General features: G+C 47.6%; 1 protein-coding gene across 2 annotated transcripts in view; it reads left to right on the top strand.

Moving 5' to 3' along the window:
* PIWIL1 (piwi like RNA-mediated gene silencing 1) overlaps positions 1–23597 on the top strand; it is a 510395-nt gene that overhangs the window by 70660 nt on the left and 416138 nt on the right. For both annotated transcript variants that reach the window (XM_077461809.1, XM_077461808.1), the window contains exon 5: positions 15136–15347. In XM_077461809.1, coding sequence (XP_077317935.1) covers positions 15136–15347 — 212 coding nt within the window. The remainder of the gene's footprint in view (positions 1–15135; positions 15348–23597) is intronic.

Below are 23597 nucleotides of genomic sequence, written 5' to 3'. Positions count from 1 at the left end.
ATCCCCAATATTTCTATTAGGATTTAAACCAATCTACCTTAAACAGGTGTATCTTGTGATCTATAACTCTAACACACCAAACTTATGATTAAATAAACCATAAAACATTACTTATAATTGTATACAGTGAATATATATGTTCCCTCATAGGCTATGAACCAAAAAGGAAAAAACATGTGCAATTCAAAGAAAAAAAGGCATATAAAGTAAACTCATACGGTTCTAAAACTATATGTGATAACATAAAGTCCATAAACAGTCCAACTGGAGAGACACCCTGTGTGGAAGGGATCTATTCAATCGTAAAGCTTTTCAATCAGCGTGAAGAAAAACCAGGTGCACCTCCAACAGACAAGTAATAATAGCCCCTTACCAGATGTCCCGGTAGGGAGCGCTTAATCACAAAATGGGTCTGCAGATGGATCAAACTTGAGCCCTCCAAATGGAACACTATCGTAAGGCAGGTTAGGAGATACAACAGTCATAAACCGTCCAGCATGGGAAGACGCTGTTTGAAGCGGGACTCAGATGTATGGCATTGTAGAATCAAGGAGGGTTCACCATAGGGAGGAAAAAAAGCGCTCCAAATAGTGTAAAATCATTTATTAAAACGAATATAAAAAACAAGAGATGCACTTACAAACATGAAAGAACATCGGGCATATCATCAAACTGGGCAAGCGTCGGCCGATCGCGAACACCAATCGATATCCCTTCTAGTACCGGTTCACATGAGGCAAGTAAGCGTGTCACGCCACCCAACGCGTTTCGTGAAAAATTCACGTCGTCTGGGGTATGGGTGACACGCCATATTGCCTCCATTAAATAGTGAATGTTGGAACAAGCCACTTCCTCCGCTGTTTGAGAGCCTCTTTCACTTCCGGGGTCAAAGGGCCAAGCCTCACTCCCATATCCAATAGAATGCGAGGTCAAAGGGCCAAGACAGCGGAAGTGATGCTCCCATGTCCAATGACGTGCAAGATCAGGGGGCCAGGGCGGCGGAAGTGATCCATACAATCACCCGCCCCTCTCTGTTTACGTCTGAAAAAGGCGCTCCTGACGACGGCGTGACAACACGCCGTACGTAACGAGCGGATGACGTCACATCGTGGATCACGAGCGGATGACAACACGACGTGCGTGGCGAGCGGATGGGCGGCGCACACCACCCACTACAAGGAAGTGTGTGCGCTCCATCTGATACCATGTCTCGCTTTCACTGTAATGGGCGTAACGAGCGGATGACACTGCGCCGTACGTAGCAGACGGATGAACGGCGCACATTGTCACGCCGTCGTAAGGAGCGCCTTTTTCAGACGTAAACAGAGAGGGGCGGGTGATTGTATGGATCACTTCCGCCGCCCTGGCCCCCTGATCTTGCACGTCATTGGACATGGGAGCATCACTTCCGCTGTCTTGGCCCTTTGACCTCGCATTCTATTGGATATGGGAGTGAGGCTTGGCCCTTTGACCCCGGAAGTGAAAGAGGCTCTCAAACAGCGGAGGAGGTGGCTTGTTCCAACATTCACTATTTAATGGAGGCAATATGGCGTGTCACCCATACCCCAGATGACGTGAATTTTTCACGAAACGCGTTGGGTGGGCGTGACACACTTACTTGCCTCATGTGAACCGGTACTAGAAGGGATATCGATTGGTGTTCGCGATCGGCCGACGCTTGCCCAGTTTGATGATATGCCCGATGTTCTTTCATGTTTGTAAGTGCATCTCTTGTTTTTTATATTCGTTTTAATAAATGATTTTACACTATTTGGAGCGCTTTTTTTCCTCCCTATGGTGAACCCTCCTTGATTCTACAATGCCATACATCTGAGTCCCGCTTCAAACAGCGTCTTCCCATGCTGGACGGTTTATGACTGTTGTATCTCCTAACCTGCCTTACGATAGTGTTCCATTTGGAGGGCTCAAGTTTGATCCATCTGCAGACCCATTTTGTGATTAAGCGCTCCCTACCGGGACATCTGGTAAGGGGCTATTATCACTTGTCTGGTGGAGGTGCACCTGGTTTTTCTTCACGCTGATTGAAAAGCTTTACGATTGAATAGATCCCTTCCACACAGGGTGTCTCTCCAGTTGGACTGTTTATGGACTTTATGTTATCACATATAGTTTTAGAACCGTTTGAGTTTACTTTATATGCCTTTTTTTCTTTGAATTGCACATGTTTTTTCCTTTTTGGTTCATAGCCTATGAGGGAACATATATATTCACTGTATACAATTATAAGTAATGTTTTATGGTTTATTTAATCATAAGTTTGGTGTGTTAGAGTTATAGATCACAAGATACACCTGTTTAAGGTAGATTGGTTTAAATCCTAATAGAAATATTGGGGATTGCGCAGTTCTCTTCTTTTTTCTTTATCCTTCCATCATTCACTGACAATCAGGGTAATCCTCATCCACTAGATGTCAAAACAACCATCATGAACTACTTAACTGCTACCACCTCTTTTAGGAAAACGGACTCTCTTTTGATCATTCCCCATGGAACCAGGCGCGGACAAGCCGCCTCCTCACGCACTATTGCATCCTGGTTAGTCAGAACCATTAAAAAAGCTTACTCCACCCAGCATATGGCGATTCCTGAAGACATCGGGGCTCATTCAACTAGGGCAGTGGCTACCTCTTGGGCAGCGTATTGCAGGGTCTCACCAGAGACAATATGCAGGGCAGCAACATTGTCCTCCAGGAATACCTTTATTTCCCACTACAAGGTGGATTCCGCTCATTTATCCATGGCAGACTTCGGCAGATCCATCATTAGAGCCATTTCTTCAGCATTATAAGGAATAAATATTATTTTACTTGCACCCACCCGACTGGCGAGTTATTTCCCAGTGTGTGCTGCCATGAAGGCGTCAGGAAAATGGAAAATTGTATACTCACCTTTCCGTAATTTTCCTTTCCTGACGCATCTTCATGGCAGCACACAGTTGCCCTCCCTGTTTCTTTTGTGATGATATTTACAGAGAATGCAGCAGGAGGTCTCCCCTTCAAATTTATAGTTCATCCAATCCTGTCAGGTTGTGGGGGCGGAGTCACAACCCAATGTGTGTGCTGCCATGAAGATGCGTCAGGAAAGGAAAATTACGGAAAGGTGAGTATACAATTTTCCATTTTTTTCCCCCACAAATAGAGCTTTCTTTTGGTGGTATTTGATCACCCATTTTTTTTTTTTTGCGCTATAAACAAAGAAAGAGTGACAATTTGGAAAAAAACAACACATTATTTTTTACATTTTGCTATAATAAATATCCCCCAAAAATATATAAAAATGTTTTATCCTCAGTTTAGGCCGATACGTATTCTACATATTTTTAGTAAAAAAAAAATCGCAATAAACGTTTTATTGGTTTGCGCAAAAGTAATAGCGTTTACAAAATAGGGGATAGTTTTATGGCATTTTTATACGTTTTTTTCATCTGCCATTTTTGACGCATTTTTGGGACCATTGTCATTTATACAGCAATCAGTGCTATACAAATGCACTGATTCCTGTGTAAATGTCAGTGAAGGGGTTAAACACCAGGGGGCAGGCTTAGGTTTAAGTGTTTCCTGGAGAGTGTTTCTAACTGTGGGGGGGGGAACGGACTACGTGTGACACGTCACTGATCTCTGCCCCCGATCACAGGGAGCAGAGATCAGTGACACTCACTAGGTAAAATGGTGATATGCTTGGTTACATTACCATCTCCCCATTCTTCCTCCTCGTAAGGCGATCGCGGGTATCCTCGCGGCGTTCGAGTCCGTGGGAACCGCGACCTGACTCACGGCGGTCCCGGTTGGCGCGCACGCGATGGCATGGCGGCATATTTAAAGGGACGTACAGGTACGCCCATTTGCCCAGAAATGCATTCTGCCGACGTACATCGGCGTGCGTCAGTCGGGAACTGGTTAAGTAATGTGGCACTTGGTGTAGAGCAGCTGCAGGGGTCTTGTATTGATTAGTTTCACATAGCGCAAGTATTTATGTTTTCTATTGTTTTGTAATCTGGTTGATGCTCGCCCGCCTGTCATTTCCACTGAGAATGCAAGAAGCATGTTGGCTGATCTTCTGCCTGCTGTACCAGAGACTCAGTAACAGGTCATCGATTAGTGCCTGAGCTATAGCAGCTCCCTTTATGGACTCACAAAACCTCTCAATCCAAATCTATTTTTTGAGTACCACACAATGGATCCTTTCACTGAGTAACGGTGGAGACGAGATTCAAAGCAGCTCAGGGAAAAAAAAAAGGTGTAATAGCACTTGTGCTCCAGATGGCACTGAGGAATACCAGTGAACTCTCTCAGGATAATTGCTGTTCCCCAGCATTGAAGTAAGGTCCCTTCTAATTCTTGTACAGAGAAGGATGCCCAAGGGACTTTGTGCGACACAAACAGGGTATAAAATATACACAATTTTTTATTGAACATTTAAACACTTAATACATACAATAAAAAATTCTGGTAGACATAAGTACATACACAAATGCATCGGTTTCCATAGTTACATATTCACTGACAGTCCAAGGTGTGAGGCTAGGTTCACACCTATGCGAATTAGATGCGGGTTTCCCTGCATCCAATTCGCATGACAGGAGATTGTGACCGACTCTTTATGGAGCTTGTACCCATATCTCCGTTGCGGCTGCGGAGTGGCTTGCATAGGAACACTGTGTCTTTGGCTTTGTTTTAGGGCTGAATTCAGGCAAACATTTGGCCCTGATTCATCCCTGAAACGGAGAATGGGCGCACTGGACCGCTGCTGCAAGGCGCATCCATCAGAGGTGTGAACCCAGCCTTAACCACCTCAGCCCTGGAATGATTTACCCCCTACTGACCTGACCATTTGTTGCGATACGGCACTGCACTGCTTTAACTGACAATTGTGCGGTCGTGTGATGTTGTACCCAAATAACATTTGTCCTTTTCTATTTCGTTCTTTGACGGACACAGCACCTTTAATCTTGACTTCAGGGTTATATCGCCACCTTCAGGAGAGGACTAGGCAGAACACATAAAAACAGCAAGGCTGTACAGTACCGCCCAGTGGGCGGTCTTACTGGCTATAACCCCTCACTCTGCTACCAGCAGCTCAGTTTTTTTCTGCCTAGTCTAGGAGAAGGACCTGGCTCCCTGTGGGGACCAAACATCCTTGGAATTTTTTCTTTTTCTGCTATTTCTTTTGATTCCTGTGATCTACAGTCAACAGCTGTGATGGGTGACAGGCTGGATAATATAGATGCTGGAAGTCTCTCCAGCCTGGCCATCGCGCGTGTGCAGACCTTCGCTATGTGCTGGGTCATCCACGTCATGCCCCGTCTGGTCCAGGGGAGGTCGTTGAGCTATATGCTCCGGGGCACATATATGACCGGGCTGGGTGGCAGGCTGGATAATATAGATGCTGGTAGTCTCCCCAGCCTGGCCATCGAGCGTGTGCAGACCTTAGCTATGTGCTGGGTCGTCCATGTCATGTTCCGTCTGGTCCAGGGGAGGTCGGTGAGCTATATGCTCCGGGGCACATATATGACCGGGCTACTGCTGTCCGTGTCAGTGTGCCGTGGCCGACAGCCACCTCGTACTGCTCGGGTGATGGGTCTGTCCGTGGAATGCGCCCAGCAGTCCCGAAAGGAAAGGTAATTACAGTTCCACCTGTTTCGGCAGGATGGAGCAGCTGGGCATTCCCTGGGAGGTCGACTAGGGGGTCTCTCCCTGTCCCTTTCCCTCCTCCCCATGCTAAGGCGACACTGTGTGACTGGGCATAGGGGGTGCGGAGCACGTACCTGGCAGTGGGGTGCTCGGGGGGGGGGGGGTCTCTGGGTCCTGGCAGGGGACTATGCTTGGTTGTTGGTGGTCCGCTTACCTTTTCCCTATTTTAGTGCAGTTTTTTTGGAGTGTGTGTGTGCTGCATGTGGGAACTGGCCGTCGAGGGAGCCGCTGCCATTTCCTGGTGGCCACGGGCATTTTCTTGTAGCCTCAGCCATGTGCTTAACCACGGCCATTTTCTTTGAGTCCGGTGGCCATTTTCCTGGTGGTCTCTGAATTTTTTAGTAGCCTCAGACCTGTTATTCTCTAGCGCTGGACACTGGTTAGACCTGGAACAGCGCAAAACTGACGCATGACACCTCGTGGCAGGCAGAGGGGAGAGCGGATGGCGGTACTACAGCGCAGTACCTGGGTCAGGATGGTGAATCTTGTGAAGGGCCCCTCAGTCTGTGGCAGCTAGGAGGGTGGATATTTTTTGTTACTTGTCTTAGGTCCCTAAGGGTGACAGGTGAGAGTAGGCCAGCATGGCGTCAGACGCTGGCGGTTCTTCCCTAGACATCCTTGTTATAGCACCTGCTTTCCCCTGCACCTGCGGTGCCTATGGATGCCCTGTTGGCGGTCCTGGAATCTTTTGTTGCCAGGGTTGTGGTGGTGTGCAGGCGCAAGGGGGGTCCTCTGGGGAGAGCTCTGATTCAGACTCTGGTCCCGCTGTGGCAGGCGGCCCCCGACATTTCAGAGGATGAGTGAGGATGACTCCATGTCTGGGTCAGTGCAGGAAAAAGCACTAGTAGGAGCACTTTGCGGGATACCTTAAAGCTAGAGGATACGGCGGGGGCATCTGCAGAGGTGTAGGTCCTTTTTGGGTCCCACAAGCCGGCCTTCACTGCTAAGGTGTTCGCGTATTTAACTTATTTTGATAAGTTTATTTACAAGGAGTGGGGAAGCCCGCAGAGGGCCTTTTCGGTCCCGAGACGAAGGGCGGTGCGTTAACCCTTTGAGGAGATTTGACTGAATAAATGGGCATTTCTGGTTGTTGACCCCGCCCCCTCCCCGGTATCCAGGTTAAATAAGGTAACCACAATTCCGGTGGAAGCGTCCCTGTCTTTCAAGGACCCTGCCGACAGAAGGGCAGAGGCGGTTTCCCGGTCCATGTTTATGGTGGTTGGGTCAGCATTGTAGCCAGAGTTAGCCACAGCCTTGGTGTCAGACGCTTACTGAATGGGCTAAGTTGTTGCACCATAGGCAGGGGCCCTCCTTTTCCGCTCAGAAGCGGATTTTTCGTCCGCCCGGGTCGGCAGGTAAGTGTTCCCAGTCCGACAAGGTGTCTGCTGAGGGACAAAAGTGTCCTTAGTTTAGCAAGCCGGCGAACAAATCTGTTGCGGCATGAAGGTTTGCCCCCGTCCGACTCTCGCCTTCGGGAGTTTGCAGTATGGTAAACCTCCCTCCTTTCCGACCAGCGGGTCTGCAAGCTTGTTTCGTCAGGCTAAAAGATAGTTTCTTTCTTGTCCGCCAAACAGATTTTTCCCTCCAACCTTCATCTTCCGGCTTGTCGGGAGGCCCTGTTTGGGGCAGTACAGGACCTGCTGCTGCGTGGGGTGATAGTACCTGTACCGATGGCGGAAAGATTTCAGGGATTCTGCTCCAATCTGTAGTCCCAAAGAAGGTGTCCGTCCGGTCCTGGATCTCAAGGCCCTCAACTGCTTCGTGAAGGTGCAAAGGTTTAGGATGGAATTGGATTTCTTGCTGTCTTTGGACATCAAGGACGCATACTTGCATGTCCCCATATGCTTCAGGCATCAGATTTTTACGGTTTGCGGTTGCGGACGAGCGCTACAAATTTGTAGCTCCCCCCTTTGACCTATCGACGGTGCCAAGGGTCTTCATCAAGGTGCTAGCCCTAATTCTGGTGTTGCTAAGACAGCGAGGGATCGCAATCGTGGGTTACCTGGACGATCTCCTCCTGAGGGCAGCTTCTGCCTCAGAATTAAGGGAGGATGTGGAGATCACCATACAGACTCTTTGGGAGTTTGGTTGGGTGTTGAACCTCCAGAAGTCAGTGTTGGTGCCGACTCAGCGCCTGGATTACCTGAGATTGATTCTGGACTCCGCAGAGGGGAGAGTTTTTCTCCCTTCGGACAACCTGAAGACTCTTCAATCGGTGGTGCAGTTGTTGGTGTCCCGCTGGTGTTCGTCACTGCGTTTCTGCATGTGAGTTCTGGGTCTCATGGTAGCCACTTTAAAGGCGGTACTGTATGCTCAACTCCACACTCGAGCTGCAGAAAGAGATCCTGTCCAAATGGGACAAATCTCTGACATCCCTGGATTGTCAAAATCGGGGGAGCCAGCTAGTCAGGGATTCCCTTCTCTGGTAGCTGAGGTGTCCGGTTCTTCGGTCTCGGAAGTCGTTTCTTCTTCATTGGACGGGGATCACAACGGACGCCAGCCTGACTGGCTGGGGGGGGGAGTTTGGGGCGTGCAATCGGCTCAGGGTCGCTGGACGCAGGAAGAATCCCGCCTGCCGATTAATGTGCTTGAGCTTCGGGCAATCAGGCGGTGCCTCTCCACATTGTCGCAGAGGCGTCCGGTCAAGATCCAGTTGGAACAACACCACGGTGGTGGTGTATATCAACCATCAAGGAGGTACAAGAAGCTTGGCTGCAGTGTTGGAGGTCACTCACATCCTACAGTGGGTAGAGCCGCGTGTTTTCCCGGCTTCGTCAGCCGTATACATTCCGGGTGTAGAAAACTTGCAGCCGGACTACCTCAGTCATCAGCTGCTGGACCAGGGGGAATGGTCACTGCATCCAGAAGTGTTTCGGCTCATTTGCCTGAGGTTGGGAATGCCAGATATGGATCTCTTAACATCCCGGCTTAATCGGAAAAAGTACAGAGATTTGTGGCCAGGTCAAGAGATCCCTGGGCGGATGCGTCAGGCGCATTGGTGGCTCCGTGGGGGCATTATCGGCTTTGGTTATCTCCACTATGCTAAATGCGCGGAAGTCTCTTCTCGAAGGACTTATAATCGTACATGGAAGGCCTACATCTCCATGTGTGAGGAGATGGGGTGGCCTCCGCGGACATATTCAGTTTCCAGGATCCTGCTGTTTTTGCACCAAGCAGTGGATCAGAAACTTGCATTGAGCACCATTAAGGGGCAGATATCAGCTTTGGTTGTCTTTTTTCAGCAACCTTTCGCTACTCATTCATTGGTGAGTACTTTGTTCTGGGGGTACGACCACCGCTGCCTTCTTGGGATTTGAATCTGGTGCTCTCGGTGCTTTAGAAACCACCGTTTGAAAACATTATGGAGATTCCCTTATTGACACTCTCAGAAAGTAGTTTTTCTAGTGGCTATTACATCTGCAAGGTGGGTTTTGAGTTGTTGGCCTTGTCATGCAAGTCTCCCTACTTGATCCTCGACACGGATAAGTTGGGGCTGCACCCGCAGCCTTGGTTTCTCCAAAGGTTGTTTTATCTAAATGAGGACCTTGTCCTTCCGTCTTATGTCCTTGGCCGTCACTACCCAAAGAGGTTGCTTTGCATTCTTTGGACGTGGTCCGGGCTCTGTGGTTGTATCTGCCTGCTACAGCTCCTTCTCGGAGGTCGGACTCCCTGTTTGTATCAGTCTGGTCTGAAGAAGGACCTGGCGGTCTCGCTGGCCACCATTTCCAGGTGGATCAGACAGATTGTGGTTCAGGCTTATGCCATCAAGGGGCGGGGCCCCCTTTCCTGTCATGGCACATTCTACCAGGGCAATTGGTGCCTCCCTGGGCTTTCTGACATCAAGCGTCCGTTTCCCAGGTGTGTAAGGCGGCGACCTGGTCGTCCGTTCACACTTTCACTAAATATTACAAGGTTGATGTGAGCGCATCTTCGGATGCATGCTTTGGCCGCAAGGCTTTGCAGGTGGCTGTTTAAGGTTGCAACTCCTCTGTTGAGGCATTCTTTTTGTTATGGGTGGAGTTTATTTTCTTTCTGTTCCCACCCGTTCATTTTTGACACTGCTTGGGATGTCCCTAAGGTCAAGATTAAAGGTGCTGTGTCCATCAGTGAACAAAAGAGAAAATAGGAATTTTGTACTCACTGTAAAATCCTTTTCTCTGAAGTTCATTGAAGGACACAGCACCCACCCCTCCTATTTTCTGCTTGTACTGCTTTTTGACAAACTGAGCTGTTGGTAGCAGTGTGAGGGGTTATAGCCAGTAGGACCGCCCCCCCTGGGCGGTACTGTACAGCTTTGCTGTTTTTATGTGTTCTGCCTAGTCCTCTCCTAAAGGTGGCGATGTAACCCTAGGGTTAAGATTAAGGGCCCTTTTACACCACACCGCCCATAGCGTGTGCGGTAAAACACCGCTATTTTTAGAGGCGTTTTACCGCCGGATTTGCGGCCCATTTCGGCCGCTAGGGGGGTGCTTTTACCCCCCGCTAGCGGCCGAGAAAGGGTTAAAACCGCCTGCAATACGCCGCAATAGCGGCGTTTTGCCGGCGATATTACAGCGCTGCCCCATTGATTTCAATGGGGAGCAGCGGTGAAGAAGCTGCTGGCAGGACTTTTCCCTGACGTCCTGCCAGTGCACTGCTGTAGTGTGAAAGCCCTTTCCTTCCCACAGCACAGCAAGGAGATTCAATTCCACTGTCTAGATGTGTTCAGAGCAGTTAGGGTCTACCTAGATGCAACATCTTCATTAAAAAAAGTCCACTTTGTTCTTCCTAAAGGTGCCAAAAAGGTCCTGCTTCCTCTTCCACCAATGCTGGATGTCCCAAGCAGTTTATTTCCAGGCTTTATTAAGGACCTGGTGCCTTCCTACTTTTTTATCAGGGCCCATTTCACCAGATTTTTCAGTGTTTCTTGGTTTTTTTTTGTATAATTTTTGCAGGTCTGCAAAGCTACCACGCATGCACACGGGAGCCGACACGAGCGGCATATCGCTGTGATCTGCGGCCTGCTCAGTGCGCCTGCGCACCACTGTCTACGCGCATGCGCCGTAGACAGCGGTGCCTGTCTTTGTAAATATCTAATAAACCGTATAGGTTTAGGAGATATTTCTTGGACCTACAGGTAAGCCTTAATCTAGGCTTACCTGTAGGTCAGAATGGTTTGTAAGGGTTTACAACCACTTTAAGTATTAGTCGAGGGAATGGCATGTAAAAATTGTCTGGAGAAGATTTGTTTCAAAGGAGGATGTCTCTTTGGCAAGGAGCTTGACTCTTATCAAAAAATCACTTGGTGTAAGAGTACCCTGTTGCCTAGTAAACTAACGAATGAGACTCCTGTGAGTAAGTGCCCAACTTACTCACAGGTTTTTTTTGTCCTTCACAGGCCTCATGTTCAAAGCCCACACAAGGAAAACAATTCTGACGCAAGCCTTAGACATCCAAGTCAGCTAAACCTGGTTCTAAGCCTTTTGGAGCAAGTGGGGAACATGTGATTTTGCCTACGTGTCAGTCTGGGTTCAGAATAATCCAGACCTTTTAGTTCAGTTTGACGTATGGAAGTCATGAATCTGGGCATAGACTGAAACTCCAAACTGCCTTCCCCTTTGGAGTGAACATAGGCTCTTCAGGTTTAACGCCCCCACCTGTGGTATTATTACTTGCTGAAGAACTGAGACAAAATATGGGCTCATCACTTTTTTCTTTTTTTGCCTGCATCCTGTATTGTACTCCAAGAAGTGGGTTTTAAAGGCAAGTCAAATAATCTATTTCTCTTTCGTTTACTGACAGACACAGCTCCATTAATCTTGGCCGTAGGGTTATTACGCCACCTTCAGGAGAGGACTAGGCAGAATATGTAATACATGTGAAAAACAACAGAACTGTACAGTTCCGCCAAGGGGGTGGTCCTTCTGGCAATAACCCCTACATCTCAGTTTATTTCTGCCTAGTGAAGAAGGACCTAGGCTCACTGTGGGACCATCGGTCATGGGGATTTTTTTTCTGGATTTTTTCCTTTTGCGCAAGATTTTAAAATCATGTGATCTTCTATCAACATCCGGCTGGGTGACAAGCTGTATAATATAGATCCTTGTCTCCCCAGCCTGGCCATCAAGCGTGTGCAGGCCCTAGCTACATGCTGGATCGGCCACGACATGCCCCCTAAGGCTCCAAGGGCGGCCGGTGAGCAAAATGCTTTGGGGCACACATACGACCTGACTACAGATGTCTTGTCACAGTGTGCCGTGGCCCACAACTCTCCCTGTCTCGGCAGGACAGAGAAGCTGGGCATGCCCTGGGAGGTCAATTAGGGGGTCCCTCTTCTCCCTTTCCTCTCTCCTTGTCCGTTTTTTTCCTCCCCCCCCGTGGGGGATGCTACATGACTTGGCTGTAGTGCAATGTGTGTACCTGGGCCAGGGGTCCTCCGGGGGCTCTGATCCTTGATTGGGGGCTGCGCTGGCTGTCTGTGTCCCTGTGCTGTCATCTCTCTCTGCTTGTCTGTGGTCTCAGCATGTGCTTCTGCCATAGCGCTGACTGCTGCCATTATCTGTGTACTTTTCTGTGTACAGTATATCATCGACCATTTTCTGTTAGCCTCTGTGAGAAGCATGACCGGCGGCCATTTCTCAGAGTTTGGCGGCCATTTTTCCTTAGCTTTTTTCTATACAAGGGCGGCCATTTTCTTGTAGCCTCAGCGTGGTTTTTCTCCCCAACGCTGGTTCCTGTACCTCAGAACAGCACGTTTTTTGTTCCTGGACACTTGTGAGCTGACACAGGAAATGTCATCTTGCACCTTGTCTTATGTCCCCAAGGGTGGCAGACAGAGTGGGTCAGCATGACATCAGAAGCTGGCGTTTCTTCCCTAGACCTCCCTGCAATTGCAACCGGCTCGTCTGCAAACAGTGCAGTGCCGTTGGATGCTTTATCGGCCGTTGCCAGGGTGGAGACGATGGGTGGGCGCAAGGGGAGTAAAAAACGGCCCCTGCCCCCCCACCCCTCCTCTGGGCAGAGCACTGATTCAGATTCGGGCCCCACAGTGATGTGGCCTCTGTTCTGATGTGTCAGAGTACGCTGACCAGGACCGATCGGACAGTGAGGATGATTCCATGTTTGGGTCCGCGCAGGAAAAAGCGCTAGTTGGAGCACTTATCACCAATGTGCGTGATACTCTGAGAATACAGGATGCGGCAGGATGCTCTGCTGAGGTGGCTGTTCATATACAAGGAATGGGGAAGCCCGCAACTGACCTTTTTTGGTCCCAAAAGAATGGCGGTGAGTTACCCCTTTGAAGAGAGCCTTCTTAGAATATGGTCGGCTCCCCCAGTCGTGGACCCCCCAGTATCCAGGTTAAACAAAGCAACCACGATCCCGGTAAAATGGGCTCCTGCATTTAAGGACCCTACCGACAAGAGGGCTGAGGCAGTGGCCCGTTCCATGTTTAAGGTAGTGGGGTCAGCACTACAACCGGTACTGGCCATGGCATTAGTGTCGCAGACCCTCGCTGAGAGGGCAAAACTATTGCACCGTGAATTGAAGCAGCAGTCTCCTCCAGTCTGCATGGAACTAGCAGACCAGATGGTGCACGGCCTTAAGTATGTCTGCGATGCGGCCCTGGATGCACTTCCCTTGCTCTCCATAGCATCGGTATCAGCAGTGGCGCCATGATCTGGCTGAAATGCTGGTCTGCGGACCAGGCATCTAAAAAAGCCTTGACTGATTTGCCCTTCCTTCCTTCGTTTTTGGAGCCTTGCTGGATGACATTAAGAATGTCACAGGTGGGAAGAGCATGTTGCTCCCACAGTCCAGGAAGAGTAAGGAGGAAGATAAACCATCGTTCGTGGAAGGCATATATCTCCATGTGTGAGGAGATGAGGTAGCGTTCACACACCTATTCTGTTTCCAGGACCCTGCTGTTCTTACAGCTTGGAGTTGACCAGAAGTTGGCCTTGAGCACCATCAAGGGACAGATGTCAGGTTTGGTTGTTTTTTTTCCAACGACCCCTGGCGTCTCACTCATTGGTGAGCACCTTTGTACAAGGGGTCCGGCATGTAGTCCCTCTGGTGTGTCCACCCCTACCTCCGTGGGATCTGAACCTGGTGGTATCGGCGCTTCAGAAACCGTCCTTTGAGAACATCAGGGAAATGCAGATGTTGACTCCTTTCTAGTGGCTATTACATCTGCCAGGAGGGTTTCTGAGCTGTCGGCCTTGTCTTGCAAGTTGCCCTATCTGGTTATCCACAGGGATAAGGTGGTGTTGTGTCCGTAACCTTATTTTCTTCCGAAGGTGGTTTCAGCCTTCTATCTCAATGAAGACATTGTGATCTCTGTGTCCTAAACTGACACATCCAAAGGAGGTGGTCCGGGCCATAAGGGTATATCTGTCTGCCACGGCTCCCTTCTGGAAGTCAGACTCTCTGTTCATTTTTGTGGCTGGTTTGAAAAAAGGGCTGACGGTCTCGTTGACCACCATTTCCAGGTGGATCAGACAGATCGTGGTCCAGGCTTACTCCCTGAAGGGGCAGGCGCCCCCCTTCCTTTCACGGCCCATTCCACTAGGGCAATTGAGACATCTTGGGCTTTCCGACATCAAGCATCAGTTTCCTAGGTGTGGAAGGCGGCGACCTGGTCGTCCGTTCACACTTTAACAAAGTTCTTCAAAGTTTATGTGAGCGCATCTTCTGAAGGCTGCTTTGGCTGCAAAGTTTTGCAGGCTGCCGCGTAATCGTTGCAATTTACACTTTCCTATTGTTAGAGAAAGTTACATTTTGATTGTTAATGCATTCTGATGCATATGTTGGCCGCAAGTTCTGATGCGGTTTGTTCATAGGGTGACTCCTCCATTGGAAAGCACCTCTGGTTGTGGGTGAAATTATGTTTGCTGTTCCCACCCCTCGTTATGACACTGCTTGGGGACGTCCCTACGGTCAAAATTAATGGAGCTGTGTCCGTCAATGAACGAACGAGAAAATAGGATTTTTGTACTCACCGTAAAAATACTTTTCTCTGAAGTTCATTGACAGACTCAGCACCCTCCCCTCCTATTAGTTTGCGCTATACTGCTTGTTGAAGTACTGAGCTGCAGGAAGCAGGCTGAGACGTTATTGCCAGAGGGACTGCCCCTGGGCGGAACTGTACAGTTCTGTTGTTTTTCAAATGTATTACAAGTTCTGCCTAGTCCTCTCCTGAAGGTGGCGTAATAATCCTGCAGTCAAGATTAATGGAGCTGTGTCCGTCAATGAAATTCAGAGAAAAGGATTTTACGGTGAGTGCAAAAATCCTATTTTTTCTATTGTAAAAATAGAAATGTGTGTTTATTATTCTAATAAAATTACTGCACAATATTTTATGAACTGACCTTACAGAGCAGTGAACACTTGAAATGCCACTAGTGTGGATTTTTTTCAGCATTAAACTGTACTGGTCTTTTTGTAGGTGTTTCTGGCAAAGCTATCCAGCTGTTTACCAACCATATTAAACTGAATTCCCAGCCCAAGTGGTTCTTGTATCAGTATCATGTTGGCTACAGTCCACAGATGGAATCCAGGTCTTTGAGATCAGCTTTGTTGTTTCAGCATGATGATTTGATTGGAAAAGCCCATGCCTTTGATGGAACAATATTGTTCTTGCCCAAACAACTGAATAAGGTAAGTTGAATCAAAATATGTCCTAATGTAAATTAAGTTTATTAAATACATGAGATTAAAAAAAAAATTTCCCCCTGATTGCCAGATTTGAAAAGTTAGAAAATATATTGTCTATTTGGGGGTGTAAATGATGGGGGTCAGTGTTTATGAAAGCTACTGTGAATTGATTTAATGCCGCATACACACGACCGGACTTTTTGACAGCAAAGAAACAAATCTGTCGGACTATTCGATTGTGTCTGGGCTCCATAGGACCTTTGCTTGCCAAAAATCCGCCGGACTTTAGAAATAGAACGTTTTACATTTTCCCGCCGGAACTCCGCCGGACCCAGTTCCTAGTGGGAAACCCGCTCGTCTGTATGCTGGTCCGACGGACCAAATACGACGCGTGGACAGCTACAGCACCTGCCCACGAGAATGTTTCCAGCGCAGTCCTATCGCGCTGATTCTCTGCGCCAGCACGCAGCCCGGCCGGTCAGGAAAGGGGGTGGGGACGAGCGAGTGCCCCCCCCTCCCGAACCGTACCAGGCCGCATACCCTCAACATGGGGGGTGGGTGCTTTGGGGAAGGGGTACATCCCCTACCCATTCACCTGGCGAAAAAGTGTCAATAAAAAAAAATCAATACACAGGTTTTTAAAGTAGTTTATTAGGCAGCTCCGGGGGTCTTCTTCCAACTTCTCCGCACTCTCCTGTTCTTCTGCTGCAGTCCACCGCTATCTTCTGCTCTTTTGCCGCTCTTTTGCTAGCTGTGGCCTGGCTTTCTCCTTCGTCACCTTCTTATTCTTCCGTTCTTCCGATGTTGACAGGACGCTCTCTCCCGCTGTAATGCTGTGGACAGGGTCACCTGTGTGATGTCACCTGGGGACCCCACCTCTTATAACGTCAGTTCCTTCATGCCCCAGGACTGTGACGTCATAAGGGGCAGGGTCGCCAGGTGACATCACGGTGACCCCACCCCTTATGCCTTATGTCAACATCGGAAGAAGAAGACTACGACAAAGGAGAAAGCCAGGCCACACCGCTAGAAAAAGCGGCAAAAGAGCAGAAGATAACAGTGGAGCCTGGCAGAAGAACAGGAAAACGTTTAGAAGTCGGATATGGGTATCAACCTTAGATTTTCAGCAAAAAAACTATATGCAGCTAATTTTCCTAAGTTATTAGGCTTGATTTCTAAAGATTTTCAAAATATAAAACACACACCTATCCTGGATAGGCAAAATTGCAGCATTTAAAATGCCTACCCAAATAAGCTTTTTAGAGACATACCTACTCCAATACCTTCAAGCTTTTTCAAGATTTTAAATATTAAACTGAGAAACCTGGTCTGGAATAAGAAAAAAAACCAAGGGGCTATGAACTTACCTGATATGCATAAATACTACTACGCAACACTTTTGGATCAAATGAAATACTGGTTCTTCCCAAACGATTATAAGCTGTGGTTATCCATTGAACGAGCAATAACCAAGGGAAATCATTTATTTGCCCTGTCAGTGGCTTACATGATATCCCCTAAGGTCATAGTTACTTAATTGCTTTCCATTAAAGCTACCCTGTTAGCATGGAAGTTTCTTTTCTCAAACTTCCATGCTCTAGGGCATTTACAAAAGATACCTATACCACTTGGAGCCCTTGACTACTGTAGAGGTCGACTCTCGATGAACAAATGGATTGCTGAAGGCTTTAACTTTTATGTACACCTTCCCTCAGAATACAAAGCCACGATTGATGATAATTTAACCACTTAACAACCGGCCCATAGCCGAATGATGGCTACAGAGTGGTTTCTTAACTCTGGGAGGCCGTACAGTGACGTCCTCCCAGAATCCAGCTCTCGTACACCCCCCGGGACACGCACCCGAGAACATCCATGACCCGGCGGATCACGGTAAACGGCTGCTCATCGCGGCCATTTACCATGTGATCGTTCCGTCTTGTCATGACGCCGGTTCCTCCCTCCCCTCTCTGTACCAATCGGTACAGTGTGATAGGGGAGAGATCGGTGGCAGCAGCGCTGTGGGCTGGATCTGTAGTGCCCACAGCGCTGCTCTGTAACAATTGACATTGCAATAACTTGCCAATACTCTGCAATACCCAGCAATGCCCTGCCAATACTCTACCATACACAGCCAATACTCTGCAATACTCTGACACACCCTGCCAATACTCTGTACTCTGCAATACCCAGCCAATACCCTGCCATTCCCTGCAATACCCTGCCATACCCAGCAATACCCTGCCATACCCAGCAATACCCTGCCATACCCAGCAATACCCTGCCATACCCAGCAATACCCTGCCATACCCAGCAATACTCTGCCATACCCAGCAATACTCTACCATACCCTGCAATATCCAGCCATACCCAGCCATACTCGGTGATACCCTGCAATACCCAGCCATACTCGGTGATATCCTGTAATACCCATCCATACTCTGAGATACCCTGCAATACCCAGACATACTCGGTGATATCCTGCAATACCCATCCATACTCTGAGATACCCAGCCATGCTCGGTGATACCCTGCAATACCCAGCCATACCCTGCAATACCCAGCCATACTCTGCAATACCCAGCCATAAGCAGCAATACTCAGTGATACTCGGCCATGCTCAGCCATGCTTGGCCATATCCAGCCATACTCAGTCATGTTTGGCTGTACTCGGCCTCTGTATGTAGCCAGGCTGTGGAAGTCTCACATGTGGTATCACAGTACTCAGGAGGAGTAGGAGAATCTATTTTGGGGTGGCATTTTTGGTATGTACATGCTATGTGTTAGAAAATTGTATAAATGGACAACTTTGTGTTAAAAAAAAAAAGTGTTTTAACCACTCCCCGGCTACTGGCTGTCATATGATGTCCTTGACTTTGTGCGGGGATATCTAAATGATGCTTGCAGGTACAGGCATCATTCAGATATCAGCTTTTTCAGCCGGTGATTCCCTGCACCAGGGATATGCAATTAGCGGACCTCCAGCTGTTGCAGAACTACAAGTCCCATGAGGCACTGCAAGACTGACAGCCACAAGCATGACACCCAGAGGCAGAGGCATGATGGGAATTGTAGTTTTGCAACAGCTGGAGGTCCGCTAATTGCATATCCCTGCCCTACACTATAAGAATGATCATGACGGCTGTTCCACTGCTTGATCATTCTTATGGGAGGCGAGAGGGGACACCCCACACCCTTCCCTCTGGTGCTTCTACCGACTCACCTCTACGAACGAAGCCAGAATTGTTGTTTTAATTTTTTTTATTTCAGGCTTCCCAGCCTACAGGTGAGATGTGGGGTCTTATTGACCCCATATCTCACTGTAAAGAGGACCTGTCATGCCATATTCCTATTACAAGGGATGTTTTAATAAAATTAAGTAAAATGAACAATAAAATTATATTTTTTTTAAAGCGCCCCGTGTGCTTGCATGCAGAAGTGAACACATACGTAAGTCCCGCCCACATATGAAAACAGTGTTCAAACCACACATGTGAGGTATCGCCGTGAACGTTAGAGCCAGAGCAATAATACTGGCCCTAGACCTCCTCTGTAGCTCAAAACATGTAACCAGTACAATTTTTGAAAGCATCGCCTATGGTGATTTTTAAGTAGCGAAGTTTGGTGCCATTCTACGAGCGTGTGCAATTTTGAAGGGTGACATATTGGGTATCTATTTACTCGGCGTAACTTCATTTTTGACATTCTGCAAAAACATTGGGCTAACTTTACTGTTTTTTTTTTTAACCACTTTCATACCAGACCATTTTACTGGCTTAAGACCCCTTTCACACTGGGGCGTTTTTCAGGTGCTTTAGCGTTAAAAAAAGCGACTGTAAAGCGCTTGAAAGAAGCCACAACTGCAATCCCAATGTAAAAGCCCGAGTGCTTTCACACTGAGATCACTTTCACACTGGGGCATTTTTCAGGCGCTTTAGCTTTAAAAAAAGCGCCTGAAAGAAGCCGCAACTGCAATCCCAATGTAAAAGTCTGAGTGCTTTCACACTGAGGCGCAGCGCTTTTGGATCGATGAATACACCGCTCCTAAAGCGCCCCTTCCCATTGAAATCAATGGGAAGCGCCTGCAAAACGCCTGAAAAGAGCCCGAAAAGCGCTTTTGGCAGCAGCGCTTTGTGGGCGCTTTTAACCCTTTATTTGGCCACTAGCAGGGGTCAAAAGCGCCCCAATAGCGCTCGAAAAACGCTGATAAAGCACTGCTAGTTTAAGCGGTGCTTTACAAGCGTTGTCCGAGCGCTGACATTTTAAAAGGGCCCTTAAAGCACTTGGGCTTTTACATTGGGATTGCAGATGAGGCTTTCAAGCGCTTCACATGTGCTTTTTTAACGCTAAATCGCCCGAAAAACGCCCCAATGTGAAAGGGGTCTTAGACCAGACCACTTTTTGCGATTCGGCACGCGTCGCTGTAACTGACAAATGCATGGCTGCGCGACATGGTTCCCAAACAAAATTGGCGTCCTTTTTTTCCACCCAAATAGAGCTTTCTTTTGGTGGTACTTGATCACCTCTGCATTTTTAATTTTTTTGCGCTATAAACAAGAAATGCGTAAATTTTGAAAAAAAAAAACATTTTTTTTACTTTTTGTTATAATAAATATCCCCCAAAAATATATAAAACGTGTTTTCTCCTCAGTTTAAGCTGATACGTATTCTTCATATTTTTAGTAAAAAAATCTCAATAATCGATTATTGATTGGTTTGCGCAAAGTTTATAGCATTTTGTAAAATAGGGGATAGTTTTATGGCATTTTTATTTATATTTTTTTTTTTACTAGTAATGGCGGCGATCAGCGATTTTTATTGTGACTGCGACATTATGGCGGACACATCTGACATTTTTTACACATTTTTGGGACCATTGTCATTTATACAGCAATCAGTGCTATACAAATGCAATGATTCCTGTGTAAATGACACTGGCAGTGAAGGGGTTAACCAGGGGGTGGCAGTGTAGGGGTTAAGTGTGTCCTAGGGGCGTGTTACTAACAGTGGGGGGCTGGGCTGTGTGTTACTAACAGTGGGGGGCTGGGCTGTGTGTTACTAACAGTGGGGGCTGGACTGTGTGTTAATGAACACTAATCTCTGCTCTAATCACAGGGAGCATAGATCAGTGTCACTTGTTGCTAGGCAGAACGGGGAGATGCTGTTTACATCGGCGTCTCCCCGTTCAGCCTCCTCGTGAAGCGATCGTGGGTATCCCCATGGCGATCGAATCCGCAGGACCCACGATTGGACTCACGGGTGTCCTGACCGGTGCGTCGTCATTGGCGCGCACACGATGGCAGGGGGGCGTTTCAACTGGACGTACCTGTACGTCAGTTTGCCTACCCGTGACATTTTGCCGACGTACATCTTCGTGCGCCGGTCGTGAACTGGTTAACCACTTAACAACCGCCCATTGCCGATTAACGGCTTCAGGGCGGTTGTTTAACTCTGAGAGGCCGTTAATTAACGGCCTCCCAGAATTCTGCTCTCGCGCGCCCCCTGGGGCACGCACACGAGAGCATCCGTGACCGCTGGGTCCAGTGGACCCGGCGCATCACGAATCACGGTAAACGGCCGCTCATCGCGGCCGTTTACCACGTGATCGCTCCGTCAAATGACGGAGTGATCACTTGTAAACAAGCCGGCGTCATGTTATGACGCCGGTTCCTCCCTCCCCCTCTCTGTACCGATCTGTACCTCGGAGGGGGAAGAGATCGGTGTCAGCAGCGATGTGGGCTGCATCTGCAGTGCCCACATCGCTGCTCACCGAAAATTAACCCCTCGATTCCCTGCATTACTCTGCATTACTCTGCAATGCCCTGCAACACTCCGCAATGCCCTGCAACACTCCGCAATACCCTGCAACACTCCGCAACACCTTGCAACACTCCGCAACGCCCTGCAACACTCCGCAACGCCCTGCAACACTCTGCAATGCCCTGCAACACTCTGCAATGCCCTGCAACACTCCACAATTCCCTGCAACACTCCGCAATGCCCTGCAACACTCCGCAACGCCTTGCAACACTCCGCAACGCCCTGCAACACTCCGCAATGCCCTGCAACACTCCGCAATGCCCTGCAACACTCCGCAACACCTTGCAACACTCCGCAATACCCTGCAACACTCTGCAACACTCTGCAATACTCTGCAACACTCTGCAACACCCTGCAACACCCTGCAACACTCTGCAACACTCTGCAATACCCTGCAACACTCTGCAACACTCTGCAACACTCCGCAATACCCTGCAATACTCTGCAACACTCTGCAACACCTGCCAATACCCTGCAACACTCTGCAATGCTCTGCAACACCCGCCAATACCCTGCAACACTCTGCAATGCTCTGCAACACCCGCCAATACCCTGCAACACTCTGCAATGCTCTGCAACACCCGCCAATACCCTGCAATGCTCTGCAACGCCATACTCTGAGATACCCAGCCATACTCTGAGATACCCAGCCATAGTCGGTGATACCCTGCAATACCCAGCCATAGACATCCCCCCCCCTCCCTCCGCCCTCCGGTGCTTCTACCGAATCGCTAATACGATCAAAGCCAGAATCTTTTTTTTTTTTTCAGGCTTCCCAGCTTAGAGGTGAGATGTGGGGTCTTATTGACCCCACATCTCACTGTAAAGAGGACCTGTCATGCCATATTCCTATTACAAGGGATGTTTACATTCCTTGTAATAGGAATAAAAGTGATCAAAAAAATTATTTTTGGGGAAAAAAATGTCAAACTAAAATAAATAAAGTAAAATGAACAATAAAAAAAGTTTTTTTTAAAGCGCCCCTGTCCCCATGTGCTCGCATGCAGAAGCGAACGCATACGCAAGTCCCGCCCACATATGAAAACGGTGTTCAAACCACACATGTGAGGTATCGCTGCGAACGTTAGAGCGAGAGCAATAATTCTAGCCCTAGACCTCCTCTGTAACTCAAAACATATAACCAGTAAAAAAAAATTTAATCGTCGCCTATGGGGATTTTTAAGTAGCGACGTTTGGCGCCATTCCACGAGCGTGTGCAATTTTGAAGAGTGACATATTAGGTATCTATTTACTCAGCGTAACTTCATCTTTCACATTATGCAACAATTGGGCTAACTTTACTGTGTTGTTTTTTTTTTAAGCACAAAACTGTTTTTTTTTCCAAAAAAAAGCATTTGAAAAATTACTGCGCAAATACCGTGCGAGATAAAAAGTTGCAAAGACCACCATTGTATTCTCCAGGGTGTTTGCTAAAAAAACATATATAATGTTTTGGAGTTCTATGTAATTATCTAGCAAATAAATGATGATTTTTACATGTAGGAGAGAAATGTCAGAATTGTCCTGGGTGCTCCAGAACACCTGATGGTGCTCCCTGCATGTTGGGCCTCTGTATGTGGCCACACTGTGTAAAAGTCTCACACATGTGGTATCGCCATATTCGGGAGTAATAGCAGAATGTGTTTTGGGGTGTAATTTGTGGTATGCATATGCTGTGTGTGAGAAATAACCTGATAATATGACAATTTTGTTAAAAAAAAAAAGTAAAAAGAATCTTGATTTTGCAAAGAATTGTGGGAAAAAATGACAACTTCAAAAAACTCATCATGCCTCTTACTAAATACCTTGGAATGTCTTCTTTCCAAAAAGGGGTCATTTGGGGGGTATTTGTACTTTCTGGCATGTTAGGGTCTCAAGAATTGAAATAGGCCGTCAGTACTTCAGGTGTGATCAATTTTCAGATATTGGCACCATAGCTTGTGGACTCTATAACTTTCACAAAGACCAAATAATATCCACCAATTTGTACTTATTTTTACCAAAGATATGTAGTGGTATAAATTTTGGCCAAAATTTATGAAGAAAAAATTACTAATCTGCTAAATTTTCTAACAGAAACAAAGAAAAATTCATTTTTTACTGAATTTTCGGTATTTTTTCTTTTATAGCACAAAAATTTAAAAAACGAGCGGTGATTAAATACCACCAAAAGAAAGCTCTATTTGTGTGAAAAAAAGGACAAAAATTTCATATAGGTCCAGTGTTGCATGACTGAGTAATTGTCATTCAAAATGCGAGAGCACCGAAAGCTGAAAATTGGTCTGGTTATTAAGGGTGTTTAAGTGCCCAGTGGTCAATTGGTTAAAGCACAAAACTTTCCCCCCCAAAAAACGCATTTGAAAAATTGCTGCGCAAATACTGTACGAGATAAAAAGTTGCAACGACTGCCATTGTATTTATTCTCTAGGGTCT

This window comes from Lithobates pipiens, unplaced genomic scaffold, assembly GCF_037356315.1.
Source record: "Lithobates pipiens isolate NorthernLeopardFrog02 unplaced genomic scaffold, aLitPip1_a1.2 Scaffold_3, whole genome shotgun sequence".
NCBI lineage: Eukaryota > Metazoa > Chordata > Amphibia > Anura > Ranidae > Lithobates > Lithobates pipiens.
This window is presented reverse-complemented; position numbering and strand designations above follow the sequence as displayed.